The sequence below is a fragment of the Panthera tigris genome, chromosome B3, assembly GCF_018350195.1.
Source record: "Panthera tigris isolate Pti1 chromosome B3, P.tigris_Pti1_mat1.1, whole genome shotgun sequence".
Lineage (NCBI taxonomy): Eukaryota > Metazoa > Chordata > Mammalia > Carnivora > Felidae > Panthera > Panthera tigris.
This window is the reverse complement of record NC_056665.1, coordinates 16,598,399-16,614,756: the sequence shown is the minus strand read 5'-3', so window position 1 is coordinate 16,614,756 and position 16,358 is coordinate 16,598,399. Positions and strand designations below refer to the sequence as shown.

The 16,358-nt window shown below is 43.9% G+C and overlaps 1 protein-coding gene and 1 long non-coding RNA gene across 3 annotated transcripts in view; one reads left to right on the top strand and one right to left on the bottom strand.

Moving 5' to 3' along the window:
- Nucleotides 1-4,822: 4,822 nt before the first annotated feature.
- On the bottom strand, nucleotides 4,823-16,296 carry ARRDC4 (arrestin domain containing 4). The gene is made up of 8 exons (XM_042988142.1): nucleotides 15,911-16,296; nucleotides 11,149-11,215; nucleotides 10,752-10,899; nucleotides 8,446-8,548; nucleotides 7,244-7,500; nucleotides 6,222-6,384; nucleotides 5,497-5,651; nucleotides 4,823-5,118 (listed from the first exon to the last, which is right to left on the bottom strand). The coding sequence occupies exons 1-8, from the start codon at nucleotides 16,197-16,199 to the stop codon at nucleotides 5,062-5,064; spliced, it is 1,239 nt and encodes a 412-aa protein (XP_042844076.1). The 5' UTR covers nucleotides 16,200-16,296; the 3' UTR covers nucleotides 4,823-5,061.
- LOC122239395 overlaps nucleotides 14,683-16,358 on the top strand; it is an 85,325-nt gene continuing 83,649 nt past the window's right edge. For both annotated transcript variants that reach the window (XR_006218440.1, XR_006218439.1), the window contains exon 1: nucleotides 14,683-15,663. This is a non-coding gene — a long non-coding RNA (uncharacterized LOC122239395). The remainder of the gene's footprint in view (nucleotides 15,664-16,358) is intronic.

Below are 16,358 nucleotides of genomic sequence, written 5' to 3'. Positions count from 1 at the left end.
CTGCCTTTGGCTCAGGTCATGATCTCACGGTCTGTGAGTTCGAGCCCTGCGTCAGGCTCTGTGCTGACAGCTCAGAGCCTGGAGCCTGTTCAGATTCTGTGTCTCCCTCTCTCTCTCTGCCCCATCCCCCGCTTGCTCTTGTGTGCTTTCTGTCAAAAATAAACATTAAAAAAAAATCAAAATGTCTCAGCTGAAACATACAGGCACAAACTATCAATGCTTCTTGCATGAATTTTTTTTAAGTTTATTTGAGAGAGAGGTGCATGCATGAGTGGGGGAAGGGGCAGAGACAGAGAGAGAGAGAGAGAGAGAGAGAGAGAGAGAATCCCAAACAGGCTCCATGCTGCCAGTGCAGAGCCCTACACGGGTCTTGAACTCATGAACCCTGAGGCCATGACCTAAGCCAAAGCCAAGAATCAGACGCTTAACAGACTGAGCCACCCAGGCGCCCCCTCCCGCCTCCCCCAGCTTGTGTGGATCTTAAGGGTGATATCCTGCGTGAACAAGCCAATGGAAAAGGTACATACAGAATGATTCCATGTCTCTAGCATTCTCAAAATGATAGAGATGGAGAAAAAGATCCATCAGGGATGAAGGAAGGGGACAGCAGATCCATCACGGACAAGGGCTGCACAGGGGCAGCCTGAGGGTCTCTTTGCAGCCATGGAGTTTTTCTCTGCAGTGATGGTGGTGATGCTATGGACCTAGACACAATACAATGTCACGGAATACACACACAAACACCTGCAAGAACAATGACTACATTCAAAACCTGGCCAGATCCAAGCAAGCCCTGAATTCTAGTTAATTGTGTGGAATGTGTCAATGTCAATTCTCCAGTCTGGGTAATATATTGTTGTTATGTAAGAGGTTACCTTTGGGGGAGACTGGGTGATGGGGACACAGGATCTCTCTGTACTATGATTGCAACTTGTGGCTCTGTAATTATTTCAAAATATCAAGTTACAAACAAATGCCACTGCTGAAGGAAAGGTTTAAGCTACTAATTAAACATACTTAGGAAGCAATTTAGTCAAGGACTCGTGTCCTTTCAGGAGGCAGGGCTTTTACATAGGTACACAGAAGATTCTTTTTTTTTTTAATTTTCTTACCTTTTTTAAAAAAAAATTTGAGAGACAGAGACAGAGCACGAGCAGGAGAGGGGCAGAGAGAGAGGGAGACACAGAATCTGAAGCAGGCTCCAGGCTCTGAGCTGTCAGCACAGAGCTTGATGCAGGGCTTGAACCCCCGAACCATGAGATCCTGACCTGAGCTAAAGTCAGATGCTTAAGGGACTCAGTCACTCAGGTTCCCCTGATTCTTGATTAGCATATGGTTAGTATCCGGTTCTGTGAGTGAGTCTTAACCCGTGTAACTTAAAGCAATTACTGTTTTTGTGACTTCTATTAGAGTAGTAGAATCAGGAAATTTTAGAATGAGCAGAGATCTTACAGAAAAATGTAGGTCAGACTTTCAGGTCACACCTCTGGGTTTTGGTATCCTCATTTGTAATATGAGGGTTTTGTCCCAGATTCTTTGTGATTGTCTGCCTAGTTCTAAATTTTGGAACCCACCATTTTACCGAAGGCACTGCAGAAACTTCAACGGTGAACTTACAAATTTTGTCTCAGTATTTAGTGCAGGAGACAAATGTCTCGATTTATGTTGATTGCAAATGAGGATCCACAAACGACCTATTTATTATTTAACAAGATTAGAAACACTTGGGAGAGTAGATTACCTGGGCTTTACCACCTAGCTAAGTTTGAGAATTTTCCAGGAGAGAGGGTCTGGGAGCTTTCTTGAGATGATATGCCACTGTATATTCCCTGTACAAAATGCACGGTTTTTACCCATTTGAAAGGGGAGGTTTGCTTGGGTCAGTGCCTTCCAATCCATCCACCAGCAGCCCACCAGATTCCACTGGGGAAACATGTGGCCCGTAAAACATGAAAACTCCAGAAGCTTTAAAAAATAGCCATTATCATTTGGGAACAAATGAAGGTAGTACTCCCTCAACAACCAAAATAGTTTAGGCTTATTTACTCTAAATGTCAACCACATTTCTTCACAGAATGCTAAAAACGGATTACCTGGGGGAAACGGAGCCCGCTGTAAAACCAGGCTCGGGATCCCCCCAGGCTGTCCGGCCCGGTGACCATACGCGTTTACAAAAGGATCTTAATTTACAGCAATTACACTTTGTCTTGTGGTATTGACTCTCCCCCCTATGTCTGTAACAATTCAGGTCAGAATCTTATAAAAATAAAGCAAAACAAAACAAAAAACAACCCAGCACCTCACAGCATTAGTGTCATCATTTTATTAACAAAAGGAACCCATGGGGTTCAAACCAGAGTACAAAATACAATCTTTATTTTTTTTTTCCTGTGGGTTAAACTGTTACATTTTTAATAATAAAAATAAAAAAGCTTTCATAGTTAACTTATCAAAAACAAAACCCCTGCCTATTGAGTTTCTTATTGTGCAAAAACAAAAACATCAAAATTAAAGTTCTGCCCACGGAAGGATTTTGTGTGCCCGAAGATGCACATCTGCAATGTCACAATGTTTGCTTCAAAAAGAAAATTCTAAGGCCACGGTTTCTCTGCAAACTAAACAACAGAATAAACAAGCAATAGCAGCTGCATTTTTATCTTCATTCCCAAGAACTCCGTTTCAATGTAGACTTCTCCACATTCGGAAAATAATGTCTTGATTATAGAAAGGTATGCAGTTTCAACCTACTGCTTAAGGTCAGATGGGCGGATACCAACTCGATAAGGCGAATCGTCCCTTTCAGCTACTCTGTTAAGTGCTAGACATCAGCTGTGCTTTCATTTTGGGAGCACGTTTCATGATTTCTCTAATACAGGTGACAAAACAATCCTAGTGAAGGAGCGTGCGAAGCAGTTGGGAGTCAACTACTTGGCTTTTCCACGTGGGACCAAACAGCTCGACTTTCTCTTCCTTCATACCTTTCGCTTCGTGTCTTTCACTGTGTTTTGGTATCACTGTGTTTTGGTATCGTGACAAGGCGTGTAAACTACAACTCAGAAGTCAAGAAACGGCTGAAGGTGGCCTTTTTTTGTTTTTTAAAGTAAAAGCAAAATTGTTCAGACAGCACTTAAGTACACGTTACCTGCTTAAAAACACACCAAGAACAAAGCAAAACAAGAACAAAACAAAACAAAACACCCCACAACACACTAAAAACCAAAGCAGGGAATGAACGGGGTGTGACGATTTCGGTACCACCATTATCAGTATAACAGTTGTGTGTTGTGATTTTACACAGTGGCTTACGGTGAGAAAAACCTGCTGCAGGTGCTCACGTGATTCCAAAGAGAGGTATGTCCGGAAGGGCGAAAACTCTGCATCTACCTCATGCTTGTAAAAAATCCCTGATCGGAGGGCCGACTAACTCTAAATACAAAACTTAACCTTAGAAAAAGAGCTTTTACACTCGTGACTGAATGTAGGCTGACGGAAAGAAAAGAGGACTCGTTCTGGCGAATGAAGTGTGGTGTTCTGCATGGAAGCACCAGGGTTTCTGGGTCGAACCCGTAGGACGTGGAGAAAACCAAAGTATTTGGCTGGTCCAAAATCTCTCCCGCGGGAATCCCTACCTCCCTTCCATGCGGTGTCCGGGGGTGCTCTCGGCTCACGAAACTAACAGATCAAAGGACGAGCAAGTGAGCACGTGACCAGGAAGAAGAGGGGAACAGGGGACAGGAAGAACACTGCTCAGACTTTCAGCAGCAACACAATCTTGTCGGTCGGAATATCCTGAGGTTAAATGATAATAAAATATTGCACCAAGACAATAAAGAAAAAAAAATCACAGTTTAAATAGAATTACTAAAGAGTTGGAATAATAACGTACAGCGTGGCGACTGCCGTCAGTAGACTGAAGTCTCTAGGCAGGAATTTTTTGTTTTTGCTTTTTAAATGGTACCCTCAAAATTTGTACCCTCTTTTGATTCTGCATCTATTTTGAAATACCCTTTGGTATACATCTATTAACTTTCATCTAATGCTAACCTTATAGATTTTTCCCTCGGTCCACCTGCGGATTTAGCGATCGGCGAGATAAGATTGGGACTGCCAATTAGCAGGAACTCCACAGAAGGCTTATCATGCCTGGTGTTTTAAAAGGATTCTGATAACCCCACTAGAGGTAGGTTAAGAGAGGCTTTTGTTGTTTTGGTTTTTTTCTGTGTAGTTATCGAGGTATCCTGAGGATGCAACCTTTTTTTCCCCCCTTTCTTTTTCTACTATGATCTTAGGTAAATAAGACATGGGAAAAATCAAACACATACCCTAACAGAGTCCTTGAAGGGGGTAAAAAGTACAGCCTTCCACAAAATGTGTTCTCAAACTGAAATTCATCTTTCCCCTCTGAACGGACATGCCTTGCAAGGAACTCTTTCTTGGTTTCATAACACTGTACAGCCGATTTACAATATGAAACTATATTCCTTCATTAGGACCTCATAAAAAGATTCTCTCAAGAACTTCAGTTCTATGGGACCTGGGGAGAAATCATGAAGACCCCGAAGTGTTGAGGGTCACTTCATATTTAGAGTGGACCTTTTTCCTATTTATACACACCTCTGTGCTGCTACCTTCTTCAAGATCAAGGCTCCCAACGAGTCCATATTTCCTTAAAGCTTAGGGTAACTTCTGTTCCACCTGGAGAAACCTGTTTAAAGGTATGTTCATCTAGTGTTTCCACCACGCACATGGATTCTGTTCTCTTGGGTCAAGCGCAGACACCCTTCACTTACTCTCTCACCACCAGGACTTCCATTACGTTCTGTGACTTGTCACATCTTCATTGGATCATTTAAAGGGGACACATGACCCTATCATACATTTGTGCAATGCATTCTTGTCAGCCCACTGGAAAGTTATGCATCCTTCAATTTCTATCACCTTCAATCTTGATGTTCGTGTATGTCCTTCCCCTAATCTTCTCTCCCTCTTTCCATAAAGGCAGCGGGGGGAAGAACCAACATTCTAATCGGATGATGAACACAGTGATTTCTGGGATTTTTTTCAGAGAATGAAGGACAGAGGCTGGGTCTCTTCTACATCAGCAGGGTGAGGATCAACCTGAAAAAACAGACCAAGACACTAAGACTACTATCCCAGCCCTCTCCAAAGGGTCTTGGTATCTGTTTCTAATTATTGGTGGTTGTAAGCTGAGCTGCTCAAAGCCTATCAGTAATAAGTCCCAGTGGGCCACTTAAATTCTCCGTGTTCTATGGCCACATAAAACATTTTAAAGGCAATCCACGGTGCGAGACGTGCCTGTTGTAGTTTACAAGGCAACCGTTACAGAATGAGGTGATTGGATCAGGACTAATCTAACGTTACCCGAAAAATTTTTTAACTATGTATCCCCTGCTCATTGGAATCAGCAGCAGACACTTACGGAGGATTATTTACAAACAGCAAGGCAGAAGTCTCATCTTCTTTTGCTTTGCTTACCTCTGAATAGAGAGGGGGAGGCTGGAAGCGGAATTGCTGTACGCAGGCAAACATAGGGCAGCATGCTTCTCCCTCACAGTCAGGGGGCTGAGGGTAAGGAGGGACGTGTCGAGAGAATTCTTCCTCGGACACCACGTCTGCATAATTGGGTGGCGCTGAAACAAAAATGGAGTTGGATCTCAGAAGTCCGTGCAAAGTCAATTGCGTTAATCTCCCGAACTCTTACCAAAACCAGAAATGTAGCTAAATGTGAAAACAATGATTTTTTTTTAATCCCCGCTCTAGTAAGCGAGTTTTTGTGCTTATTGCAACAAGACATATTTAATCAATTCTGCTTTTGTGAAATCACTACCAACACTGATTATGTTCCATTTCGAGCGATGGATGTTACAGTGCAGGCCAAACAGATCATGTAGACGTGGTTGCAGAAAACACACGCACTCTACGCGTACTTGGACCATTTTCTCATTGTCTTACTCCTAATGAATGGGAGTCGGGAGTAGAAGACTTGATTCCTGGCTCTGCCACCAGCAGCTTTGCGTCCTGGATAAGCCAAGCTCTTCACGTCCCTTCCGGGAACACCGTTTTCTAGTTTTTAGTACCCGGAAGAGTCGGGGCCGCTGTTAACAGCAGTAGTAATGGTCATCTGAGCACTTCTGTCCTGACCCCGCCTGCTCTTACTCTACGTGTGAACTTCGCGCTCAAAGCTCCTCAGACTGTCGTACCTTCCGGCTGCTCTGGCAGCGTCAGCGTCAGCCAGCTCATGTCCATGCTGAACCGGCTGGCGGTGCTGGAGTTTCTGCTCCCAAAACCGTTATATGGGATTGTGCCAATCACTAAGGGCAGCTCGAGCATCAGTTTTTTAGCACCAGGAATGTGAATATACACCTAATATGCCAAACACACAAACAAACAAAAACAACGACAGCAAAAAAGAGAGACAGAGAGAAAGGCAAAATATAGGTTAAACCTCATAGTAGATGGACCAGTTTATTTTTTCACACAAACAAATCTCTCTGTTGCCTGCCACCGCTCCCGCATGCAACTGTAAATCATCCTGACCAAATGCAATAGACAACAAACCAAATGAACGGCGCACGAAATAGAGAATGCTCTGTGATGGGGAACCGTAGCCTTAACATCCTTCCGCATAAGGGAGCATGCCCTACACATAGGAATTGTAGAAAATGAAGTAGGTGCCTTCAACATGACCAGCCCCCTGCACGCACCTTAACTCTTTCATGTGACTTAGTTAAATGCCTCAGGGGGATAGGTTTGGATTACAGACAAAGGCCAGTCTTCGTCACTCCAGCCTGTCGGAACGCTGGTGTAAAGTGACATTTTGTCAGCCGCTGAATGTACGTGCTCGTGGGGACACGGCATCAGTTACTGCTCCATTCTACATAGTTTTCATTTTAAAAAAGCACTCTGGAACACGGGGGAAGGGAAGCAAAAATAAGATAAAAACATAGAGGGAGACAAACCATAAGAGGCCCTTAAATACAGAGAACAAACTGAGGGCTGCTGGTGGGGTGCGGGGGGGTGGGTGGGCTAAAGGGGTGATGGGCATGAAGGAGGGCACTTGCTGGGATGAGCCCTGGGTGTCACATGTAGGTGATGAATCACTAACTTCTACTCCTGAAACCAATACTACACTACGTGTTAATTAACTTGGCTTTAAATTAAAAAGTAAAAAGTAAATACACTTTAAAAAATATATATATATAAAAATAAGCTTCCTGCTTACAGCTAAGGAATAGTCTACTCTGATAATGCAGCAATCCAGGATGGACGGAGTAACAGGCGGAATTTTTAGAGTCTTCCCGTGCCATGTGTCAGTGCCCCCAGAGGCGATGTGGTTTCCTCGCACGTTGGCGACCATGTGCCGGACGGTCTTTGTCTTCCCGCTGGCCAAATACGTCTGCGTTTGGAAAATGGCAGCTTTGGGAACGATGAGGCGGGAGGAACAATTCTCTATCTCCGCATAGATTGGAATAGCTTCTCCTGAAAAGGAAACAAAAGCACCTTCAGCGACGTTTCAGAAAGCCCTCCCCGCGGTGAACTAGAGCCATTACCAATTAAAGCTGCAATGTCACAAAGTCACTTTCACAAGAGGAGACCTCTGACGGGAGGCTTGAACTGTAAATCCGCGTCATGAGGAATCGCCTCAGCTCACGGCAGGTGCGGCTTTCTAATTACGGCATTCTTTGCTTGTCTAATGTAGCAGTATCGGGTTACCAATTCTAAAGACATGTGACTGGCCAATATCTATAAAAATTAAGACACACCAAGAAATGGCCCAGTGGTGTATAAAGTACGAAAGATCACTGACGGACTCACTAGTGCCTATCAAATCAAAACCCGGCCAACAGGAGAACAAAGGCTTTGTTTTTAAGGAACTGGTGTTCAGGCACAGGTAGGTAAGACAGTGGATGCAGCAGCAAGTTTTACATCCGCATGACACGTCCACCGTGACACCGTCCCGTACCACGTTGGGTCCCAGTTGGCCGAGCCCTGGAGCGGGGGCCAACGCCGCTGTACGGAAGCGGACCCTTCACAAACGGTCACGCCAGTGGCAGTCTGACTGTTCAGACTGTTCACGGTCTACATCGCAGCCCCCTATACTTGGGGGCTTTCCCACAACAGTGCTCTTCTGGGCAACACCGCCCGGGACACTCTGCCGAACATCGAGTCAAGTGCTGGCATTTTCCCAGGCTTCTAATTTTAGACTTTGTCACTAAAGCGAAAGCACTGAAGTCAAAAATGCCAGGAGTTGGACGGGAATCTACTCATCCACTCAAAAAAACTTAAATATCAAGTACTTATGTGAAAAACAGAAAACCGTACTATTCACATTTTAAAATTACAAAACACACTATTAAAAATCACTTGCAATTAGCCAATAAAATGAATGACTCTTCCACGTGGACTTTCAAACGTTGTGCTTACCATTACAGTATCCCTTCCTTTCAATTTTGGCACTCAGCGAGACTGGACCAGAAGTGAAAAACCAACAGCCAACCATTTTCTCTTGAGTTTTCAATACAGGGGTCTTGAAAATTTCAAATAATAACATGACTTTAATAAAACTAGCAGAAAATTCACAGAACTTAAAATCGTGTCATTCTTTATTAATTAACTGTGAAGAAAGGTCTTCCGAAAAACAAATCAACACTTTTATCCTCATGTGACAGACTAGGCAAAATACTTAAGTAAAACACAAAGCATAAAAAAAAATTCTCTTTTTAGGAAAACTAAGGTGAATTCTCAGACTCACATTAGGTGACACCATCCTGTTTTACCCTGTAAATCATTATGTTTCTGGAAAATGATTTAACATCCCTTAAAGTAGTAATCAAAAATTGTAGTCATACCTATTAACATGACAGAGATACTTTTTCTTTCCTTTTTTAATTTTTTAATGTTTTTTTATTTTTGAGAGAGGGAGAGACAGTGTGAGAGTGGGGGAGGGGCAGAGAGAGAGGGAGACACAGACTCTGAAGCAGGCTCCAGGCTCTGAGCTGTTGGCACAGAGCCTGATGTGGGGCTTGAACCCACCAGCAGCGAGATCATGACCAGGGCCGAAATCAGATGCTCAACCGACTGAACTTCCCCGGGCGCCCTGATACTTTTTCTTTTAAAAACCTTACGTGTGTATTAGGGAAAAGGAGAAATGGTATAAAAATCAATAATCAGAACATTGTACTTGTTTTGGCATCTAAACTGTAGAACAAGCAAACAGTCTCATTTCCTGAATTCAAAAGTACATTAGTAGGCAGAAATTTCAAGTGCCCTTAACTTAGAATGTTTTGGGTTTTAGTGTAACGGCAGCAAGATAAACCCAATGTCATGGATCCACAGGGTTACTGAACATACCGCCCTGCTCTCTACTCCACAGCATCGATGGAAATGACTCAAGATTTAAGATGGTCAGTTGGAAAGATGCACAAACCAAAAGCTCATTGTAAAACCCAAAGCTGCAACATTTTTTACTTATAAAAGAATATTAAAGGATTACTAGTTTCTCTTTCTGGCAAAAAAAAATAAAATCTCTTTAAATCATTTGCCACCATGGTCCCATGAATAGCTTAGAAGTAGCTAACTTCCCAATTTCAAGTAGTTTTTAAAAATACAAGACAGTATTGTCAATTTGCAAAAAAAAAAAAAAAAAAGAAAAGTGGTTAGTGGATGGTAAGTTTCAGCTGTAACTAGCTGTGAGCCGGGTCAGCTGCGTGCTGGCTGTTCTAGAATTCTGGCCACAAGGGGCCATGTGACCAGGGCATAACTGTTATATTTTCACACTCTAAAAGTGAACAAACCGTAAAGTCTATTCAGTTTTTGTATGAAAACAGAGCAAAACACCTTTTAACTCCTGTTTTTTTTCCCTTTAAAAACATTGGCCAGAAAAAGAAACCCCCGATACTAAACATACATGTTTGGAACATCAGTATCATGATGGAAAGTTTAAATTATCCTAGTATTTTCTAGGAAGTAAAAAAAAAAAAAAAAAATCATTCATTCATATTTAAATGAAGAACCATTAGGTCCTCATAGCTATCATGAAAGTACAAGGTATAATTTTATATTATTTTGATAATATGGGTTTAGATAAAAGAATCTAGCTCATTAGCTCCCATCTTGCCTATTCTGTTGTTACTTATAGCCTAATCTTTCTTATCAGCCTACAGTATTTCTGGTGATTATTAGAAGTTCAATGCTTTAATGTGGCCAAATCTGTCATAAGGAAATGATAAGTGAAAGGCTCCCCACAGCAGCTGCGTGCACTTACTTAATGTTAGAAAATGGCATGCAAAATGGAAGGATACATAGCATAATGGCCTGAGCTTCAATAACAGGCTGAGCATGATTAATACTCTTCCATAATTACTGTTCCTCAACCTGCTATTATTGAAGAGTTTAGAATACCACAGCCCTGTGAATGTGGTGGCTCTGGTAAAAGTAACCACTCTCTGTGTGTGCATTATTATTATTAAGCCTTATTAATGCATTTCAAGCCTGTATAACTTTTTGGCAAAAGAAGCCCCGAACAACGGAGACATAATCAATAGAATTAACACACACAATTTGTAATTTGCCCGGCCTAGAATCACACATTTAGAGTGAATGCCCATGGGTTACGAGATTCTATCAGAAAGTGACAGGACAGACGACCACTAAACTGGCTCAATGTACATAGCACAATTGAAAGCAAGGAGGGAGGGAGGGAAGGGGGAAGAGAAGAAGGAAGGACTTACTAATAATGCTGGTGTGTTGACATCGATGTGACTAATAACCTGAAGTTCCCGCTTCACACTCTGATCAGGTACCTTGGGTCGTTCCAAAACTGCTCTCACGCAGTACTGAATACTTCCGTATTTCCCGCTGAATGAGGTTACTAAAGGTCTGAAACAAGCCAAAGACATTAACTTATAAGTTCATCTTTCAGTTACACACAATTGGAAAAAACCCTTAAAATGATGGTTTTGGCTTAAAAAAAGAAAGAAAAACAAAAAACAAAAAACAAGAGTGTGAACAAGGTAAGCCTATCCTGGGGTAATGCAAGATAAGCGGGTGTAACGGTACGTGGTACCCACACATCCGGCAGGGCATGCTGCGGAGAAAGAAAATCATGAAAATAATAGTTTCACTTACTCAGATGGAAGCTGAAAGCTAAATGGAAATTCATGTTTTCCAGGCTGTAATAAGAGGATGCCTTCACCTAAAAAAGAAAATACATTTTAACTAAGGTTAGTATTAGATCAAGAATTTTCACAACCTAAATCATATTCTTTTTAAAGGAGGTTTTCCTGGCTATAACATCCAGTGTACTCCATAAGGTACAGTACGCTGAGATTTAGAGAATTAAAATCTGAATCAGCCTACTAATTTTAATCAATTTCAAACCACACACACACACACACACACACACACACACACATCTTCTATCTTCAAAGAGACCAATCACACAAGTAATTACCATAAAGTGTCGGAGCCTAGAGTTCCCATATACATACATAGGTGAACGCGAGTGCATGTATGTACATGTATACATATACATAAACATTTGCTCACCCTACTCATAGACTAGCACAAGTATACTAACATAATATCATTACTAACACACATCAATACTAGTATGGTAGCATATGGTACACTATTATGCTAACATGAGATATCAGTATTCAATTGCATTTAAAACTGATTTAACAAAAAATACATCTATTTATTTTGGGTATGGCATAAAAATCAGATTCTGTATTCCTTGGACAAAAACGGAAAAAGGGGGTGAAGAATTTCCTTGGAGAATTACGAATATCGAGTATACGAAAGAGCCAAACCAACAGGACAACTTATTAGGTAAGAGTCCTGCATTTGCACGTAAGCTCTACTGATTAATAGGTGGCTAGTTCAAGTTCAGCGGGGTGGGCCAAGCACAAGCATGCCTCCTTTCTCCTGCTCTGGGTCCGGGTCGGCCAGCTCCACTGCATCCCACACAGAGGCTTATCCCTGCTTGTCAGAAGGCCAAGACACAGGGTGGATGGACCCTGCAAGGCCAGAGGCGCTGCTGGAGCTCCGATGAACACACAATCTGCATCACTCAGATCCAAAGCCAACTCCGGGGCTGCCATTTGGTTAGATAGCTCTGCAGAGATCCTTATAAACCTTCCCCGCCTTTTCTGTTCATCTGTTCAAATTTAGGACTAAATTCCCTCATCAAGGGTGGCCTGATTAAGACGAAGAAAGGGCAGGGCAGATGAGAAGTCTGAGATTTGCCTGTCAGTTGATACTAAAAACAAAAATTTCTACTGTATCCATTAAAAAAAAAAAATTAAAGGGCTAGTGATTTTTTTCCCACTTAATTACTAGAAACAATTCAGTTAACATTTCAACCTTGTCTTTTTAGAAAACAGGAATGCATTATTGGCCCATTTAGTCTTCCAAATGTCCCCAGTGTTCAGTGTGTAATATATGAGGGGCAGAATAAGTATAGTATCTTCCACGGAAAGTCATTCAAATAGAAATATGAGACAGAGTGGGTGACTTGGAGGCAAAGTGAGCAAGTGACAGGAACATGAGGCTATGTTAAAACAACAGTGACTGAGACAGTCCCCAAGGCTCACGTGTGCTCAGAGACACCCTACAAGCCTCAGCAGTGTCCCAGCAGTGCTCCAGCACTGGACGCTAGGGAAGCCTCTCCCAATTTACTGCCATCAAAGTAAAAGGCTCAAGGCAATCCCTGTGCTCCTGACGGGGGTAGACTACAGTTCAAATGTATCATCATTAGATTACTGGATATGACAATTCAAGTACTTTACAATGTTCAGAAATGGAGATTTCATTTGAGTTCAAAATTTATAATGCTTAGATGTCAGGCGCTGTGGATGCAAAGATGAGTGATGGCAATTGTCAAACAGACCAGGGGAGGGAAGGAGGCCACAGACATACACACACCCAAGTAATGACCACAGAGTGCCCGAACCTGGAAAGGGGATGATGCCTGTCCCGGACCTGAGGGTTGTTGGCACGGAGATGAGCAGGGCAGGGTTTTAGACGAAGGGAACAGCATGAGGCCGAGCACAATGGGCATGTGTGGAGAACAGAGTTACCCAGGATATTGAGAGGTTAAGAGATAAAGTTCTCTCATCATAGACAAAACAAATCCACACAGGAAGCATGTAACATTTAAAATGAAGACTTTCAATCACCTCCATGCATAAATAGAACAAAAATTGAGAAGGTTGAGAAATATAGGTTATAGTTTTTGGAATCAAATCTTAGTTTTCTTCCTCTTATTTATTATTATTATTATTTTTTTTATTAAAAAGGTTCACAAGCTGAATCATGTGCCCATTTATGCTTCTGTTGTCTTGGCTCATTATGTGTGCCTCATACAGTGAAGGCTACAATTTCACAGAGAGGTGTTCCATTCACCAATGTTCTTATAGCCCAACCAACATCCTAATTCAGGGCACCCAGGAGCCATGGGAGCTATAATATCATTACAGGGACTTGGGTTCAGGAAGGATGAGGGACTCCCACAAGGACAGACTGCTGGTTGGTGACCAACTGAAACCAACTCTCTGGTCTGTCTTGTCTTTCTACCACAATTCCTCAATTAAAAAAAAAAAAATGACGAGTATCAATCACAATGGCAGCAAGCTGTTAGATTAGATTTAACAATGCCAAACAGTTATCTGGGGAGATTTCCTGAAAACAGATCTCATAGGCACATTTCCCCCAAATCTAGATTTGTAAAAAATCTCTTCAGGTGATTGGAATTCACCTAGGTCTTGGAATTAAATGACCCTGAGAATCTATGACCCTGTATAGTTGCTAACCTCTTCCAAGCTACAGATGTTATTGTTATTTTTTCTCAATGAGATCACCTTAAAAAGACTATGATTTTTAGGGGCTCCTGCCTGGCTCAGTTGGTGGGGCAACTGACACTTGATCTCAGAGTTGTGAGTTCAAGCCCATGTTGGGCATGGAGCCTACTAAAAAAAATTCAACAAAACAGATTATGATTTTTATTTTTAAGTATTTATTTCTTTTTAAGAGAGAGAGGGAGAAAGAGAGAGAATGGATGGGGGAGAGACAGAGACAGGGGAACAGAGGATCTGAAGTGGGCCCTGTGCTGACAGCAGCGAACCTGATGTGAGGCTCGAACTCAGGAACTGTGATATCATGACCTGAGAAGAAGTTGGTTGCTTAATTGACTGAGCCACCCAGGCACCCAACAGATTATGATTTTTAAATGAAACATAATCTTTGCAAATATTTGTTATGATAAAAGAAGCAAAAAAATGTTCAGGTTGTCTAGACTTAGCCGTTCTATTCCACCAGAATGAAAAAGCAAGATCTAACTCGTGAATCAAAACACTATTAGCCCAGGTTTTACCAAAGCAATTCTTAAATTCCAGGTCTAACTGCTATTAATGTTGTATCTATTTACTCAGTAGTTATGGGCACAAAGATATAGAGTCCAAAGTCCTGGACAAAAACCACTTCTCTCTTCATGACCCTTGACGCCAGTCAGCCATCTTGAAAATCTGCCCTGTCTCTGACCATTGGGGGAGGCGTGCGTGGGCAGATCCCGGAAACCATACCCACGAAAGGGTCACCCAACACAATGCACTTGTGAATCCAAAAGAAGGCTTTGGTTCCAGATATGTTTTTTCCTTGCTACAATATTTGGGATCACTGGATTCTCACATACTTGGAGGATTTAACTGGGAACAGTCTACTTCTCCATAGCAAGACAAGGCAAAACTGCACCTGCTATTCGTTTTGTAGAAGACACAGCAAGGGGCAAAGCAGTGATATACTGCATTGGACCCTTCAAGGGAGGGGAGTTTATACCATTATCTCATTTTATATATAAAAGCTGAAGCTGAGAAGGCAGAAGAGTGAAATGGTGTAAAGTAACTTCCACCAACTGCATGAAGACCAAGATTCCCTGTTCCGAGTATTTTCATGATTAAGAAAAGCAACTTTTGCATATTTGTTATAATTACAAAAAATCTTAACATTTACATATAATATAAAGATTGAGGAAACATATATAATGGGTTACCACTTCTGGAAAAACCTACACTATTAACTGGACTCCACAAGACTGGACAAGAAAGGTAATTCTTCCTCCAGAAACTCTTACCATGCCCAGATCCCACTGTCTCCAAAGGCCTAAGGGGGTTGGGGGGGGGGTGTGGAAAGGGATGTTGCAATGGAAACAAAAAGAAGCAAAGAATAAAAAACAAAGAATATAAGGCAGAGGCAGAACTCTTAAGTTACCCTGCTTCCAGAAGAGGGAAGCCAAGTAAGATGCTCACCAAACACTTCCTTTGAATTCCTACCTACCGCTCAGGAACTACTTCCCCTCTTCCCAGGACTGAGGTTTTGCTAATTCATCATGAACCAGACACGAGCGTCTACGTCCAGAATGGGAACGGGAGGCCCATAAACCAGTGGGCACCACAGCATGGCCCCTCAAAGACGGATTCCGCCCTCCATTCCTCAGGCCAGAAGGGACAGGACCTAGATCCCCAGAACCTAGATTTCTGTCTGCTCATCACAGGTTCCCATAGCAACGGTTCACTCCGGGGACCGTCCTGGACCGTCCCGGGACGCCGGGCCCGGTGAGGCCCGGGGGCGAGGAGCCAGCTAGAGGTGCGTACCCACCACGCGGCATCGCCCCGGTGCTTTGAACTTGGGGGGCACGGGCATTGTTACCCGCCCGTCACCGGCGAGCAAACTGAGGCTCCGGCCACCGGGTGGGCGGACCCCAGCCGCGGATCCCGCCCCCGCCCCCCGGCTGGTGGGCTTCCGCCGGCGCGCGCCCTCCCGGTTCCTGGCAGCCCCTCTGAGGAGCCTCCCGTGGCCCGGCCGGGACTCCGGGGTCGTCGCCCTCGCTCACCGGCCGGGGGCTCGCGCAGGCTCAGGCGCACGTTCAGGTACTCCACCTCCGACGCGGCGGCGGGGGCGGCGGCGCCGGGGCTCGGGCCCCAGGCGGCGGTGGCTCGGCCGTGGGCCTCCAGGCGCAGCGCCCGCAGGGCCACCGGCTCGGCCGCCTCCAGCAGCACGTGTCCCGCCACCGTCTCGCCGCTCGAGTAGCAGCCCTTGCGCTCATCCTCGAACACCAGACCCAGGCTCTTCACGCGGCCCTCGGAGCCCACGGCCGCCGCGGACCCTGCCTCGCCGCCCATCCCGCCGGGCGATGCGGCCGCGCCGGGGAGGTCGGCAGCTGTCCGGAGCCGGCGTGGCGAGCAGAGCGGCGCCGCTGTCACGGGCGCCCGCGGCCGCTGTGCGGTGCCCGGTGGAGCCCTAGCGCGCCGTGGGGCCTATCGCTTTAACAAACCCAGGTG

Coding starts and splice junctions, on each gene's coding strand:
- ARRDC4 (XM_042988142.1), bottom strand. CDS start 16,199: ATGGGCGGCGAGGCAGGGTCCGCGGCGGCCGTGGGCTCCGAGGGCCGC. Junction 10,900..11,148: donor AGCTTTCAGCTTCCATCTGA/GTAAGTGAAACT, acceptor GGCTTGTTTCAG/ACCTTTAGTAACCTCATTCA. Junction 7,501..8,445: donor AAGGAAGGGATACTGTAATG/GTAAGCACAACG, acceptor TTTCCTTTTCAG/GAGAAGCTATTCCAATCTAT.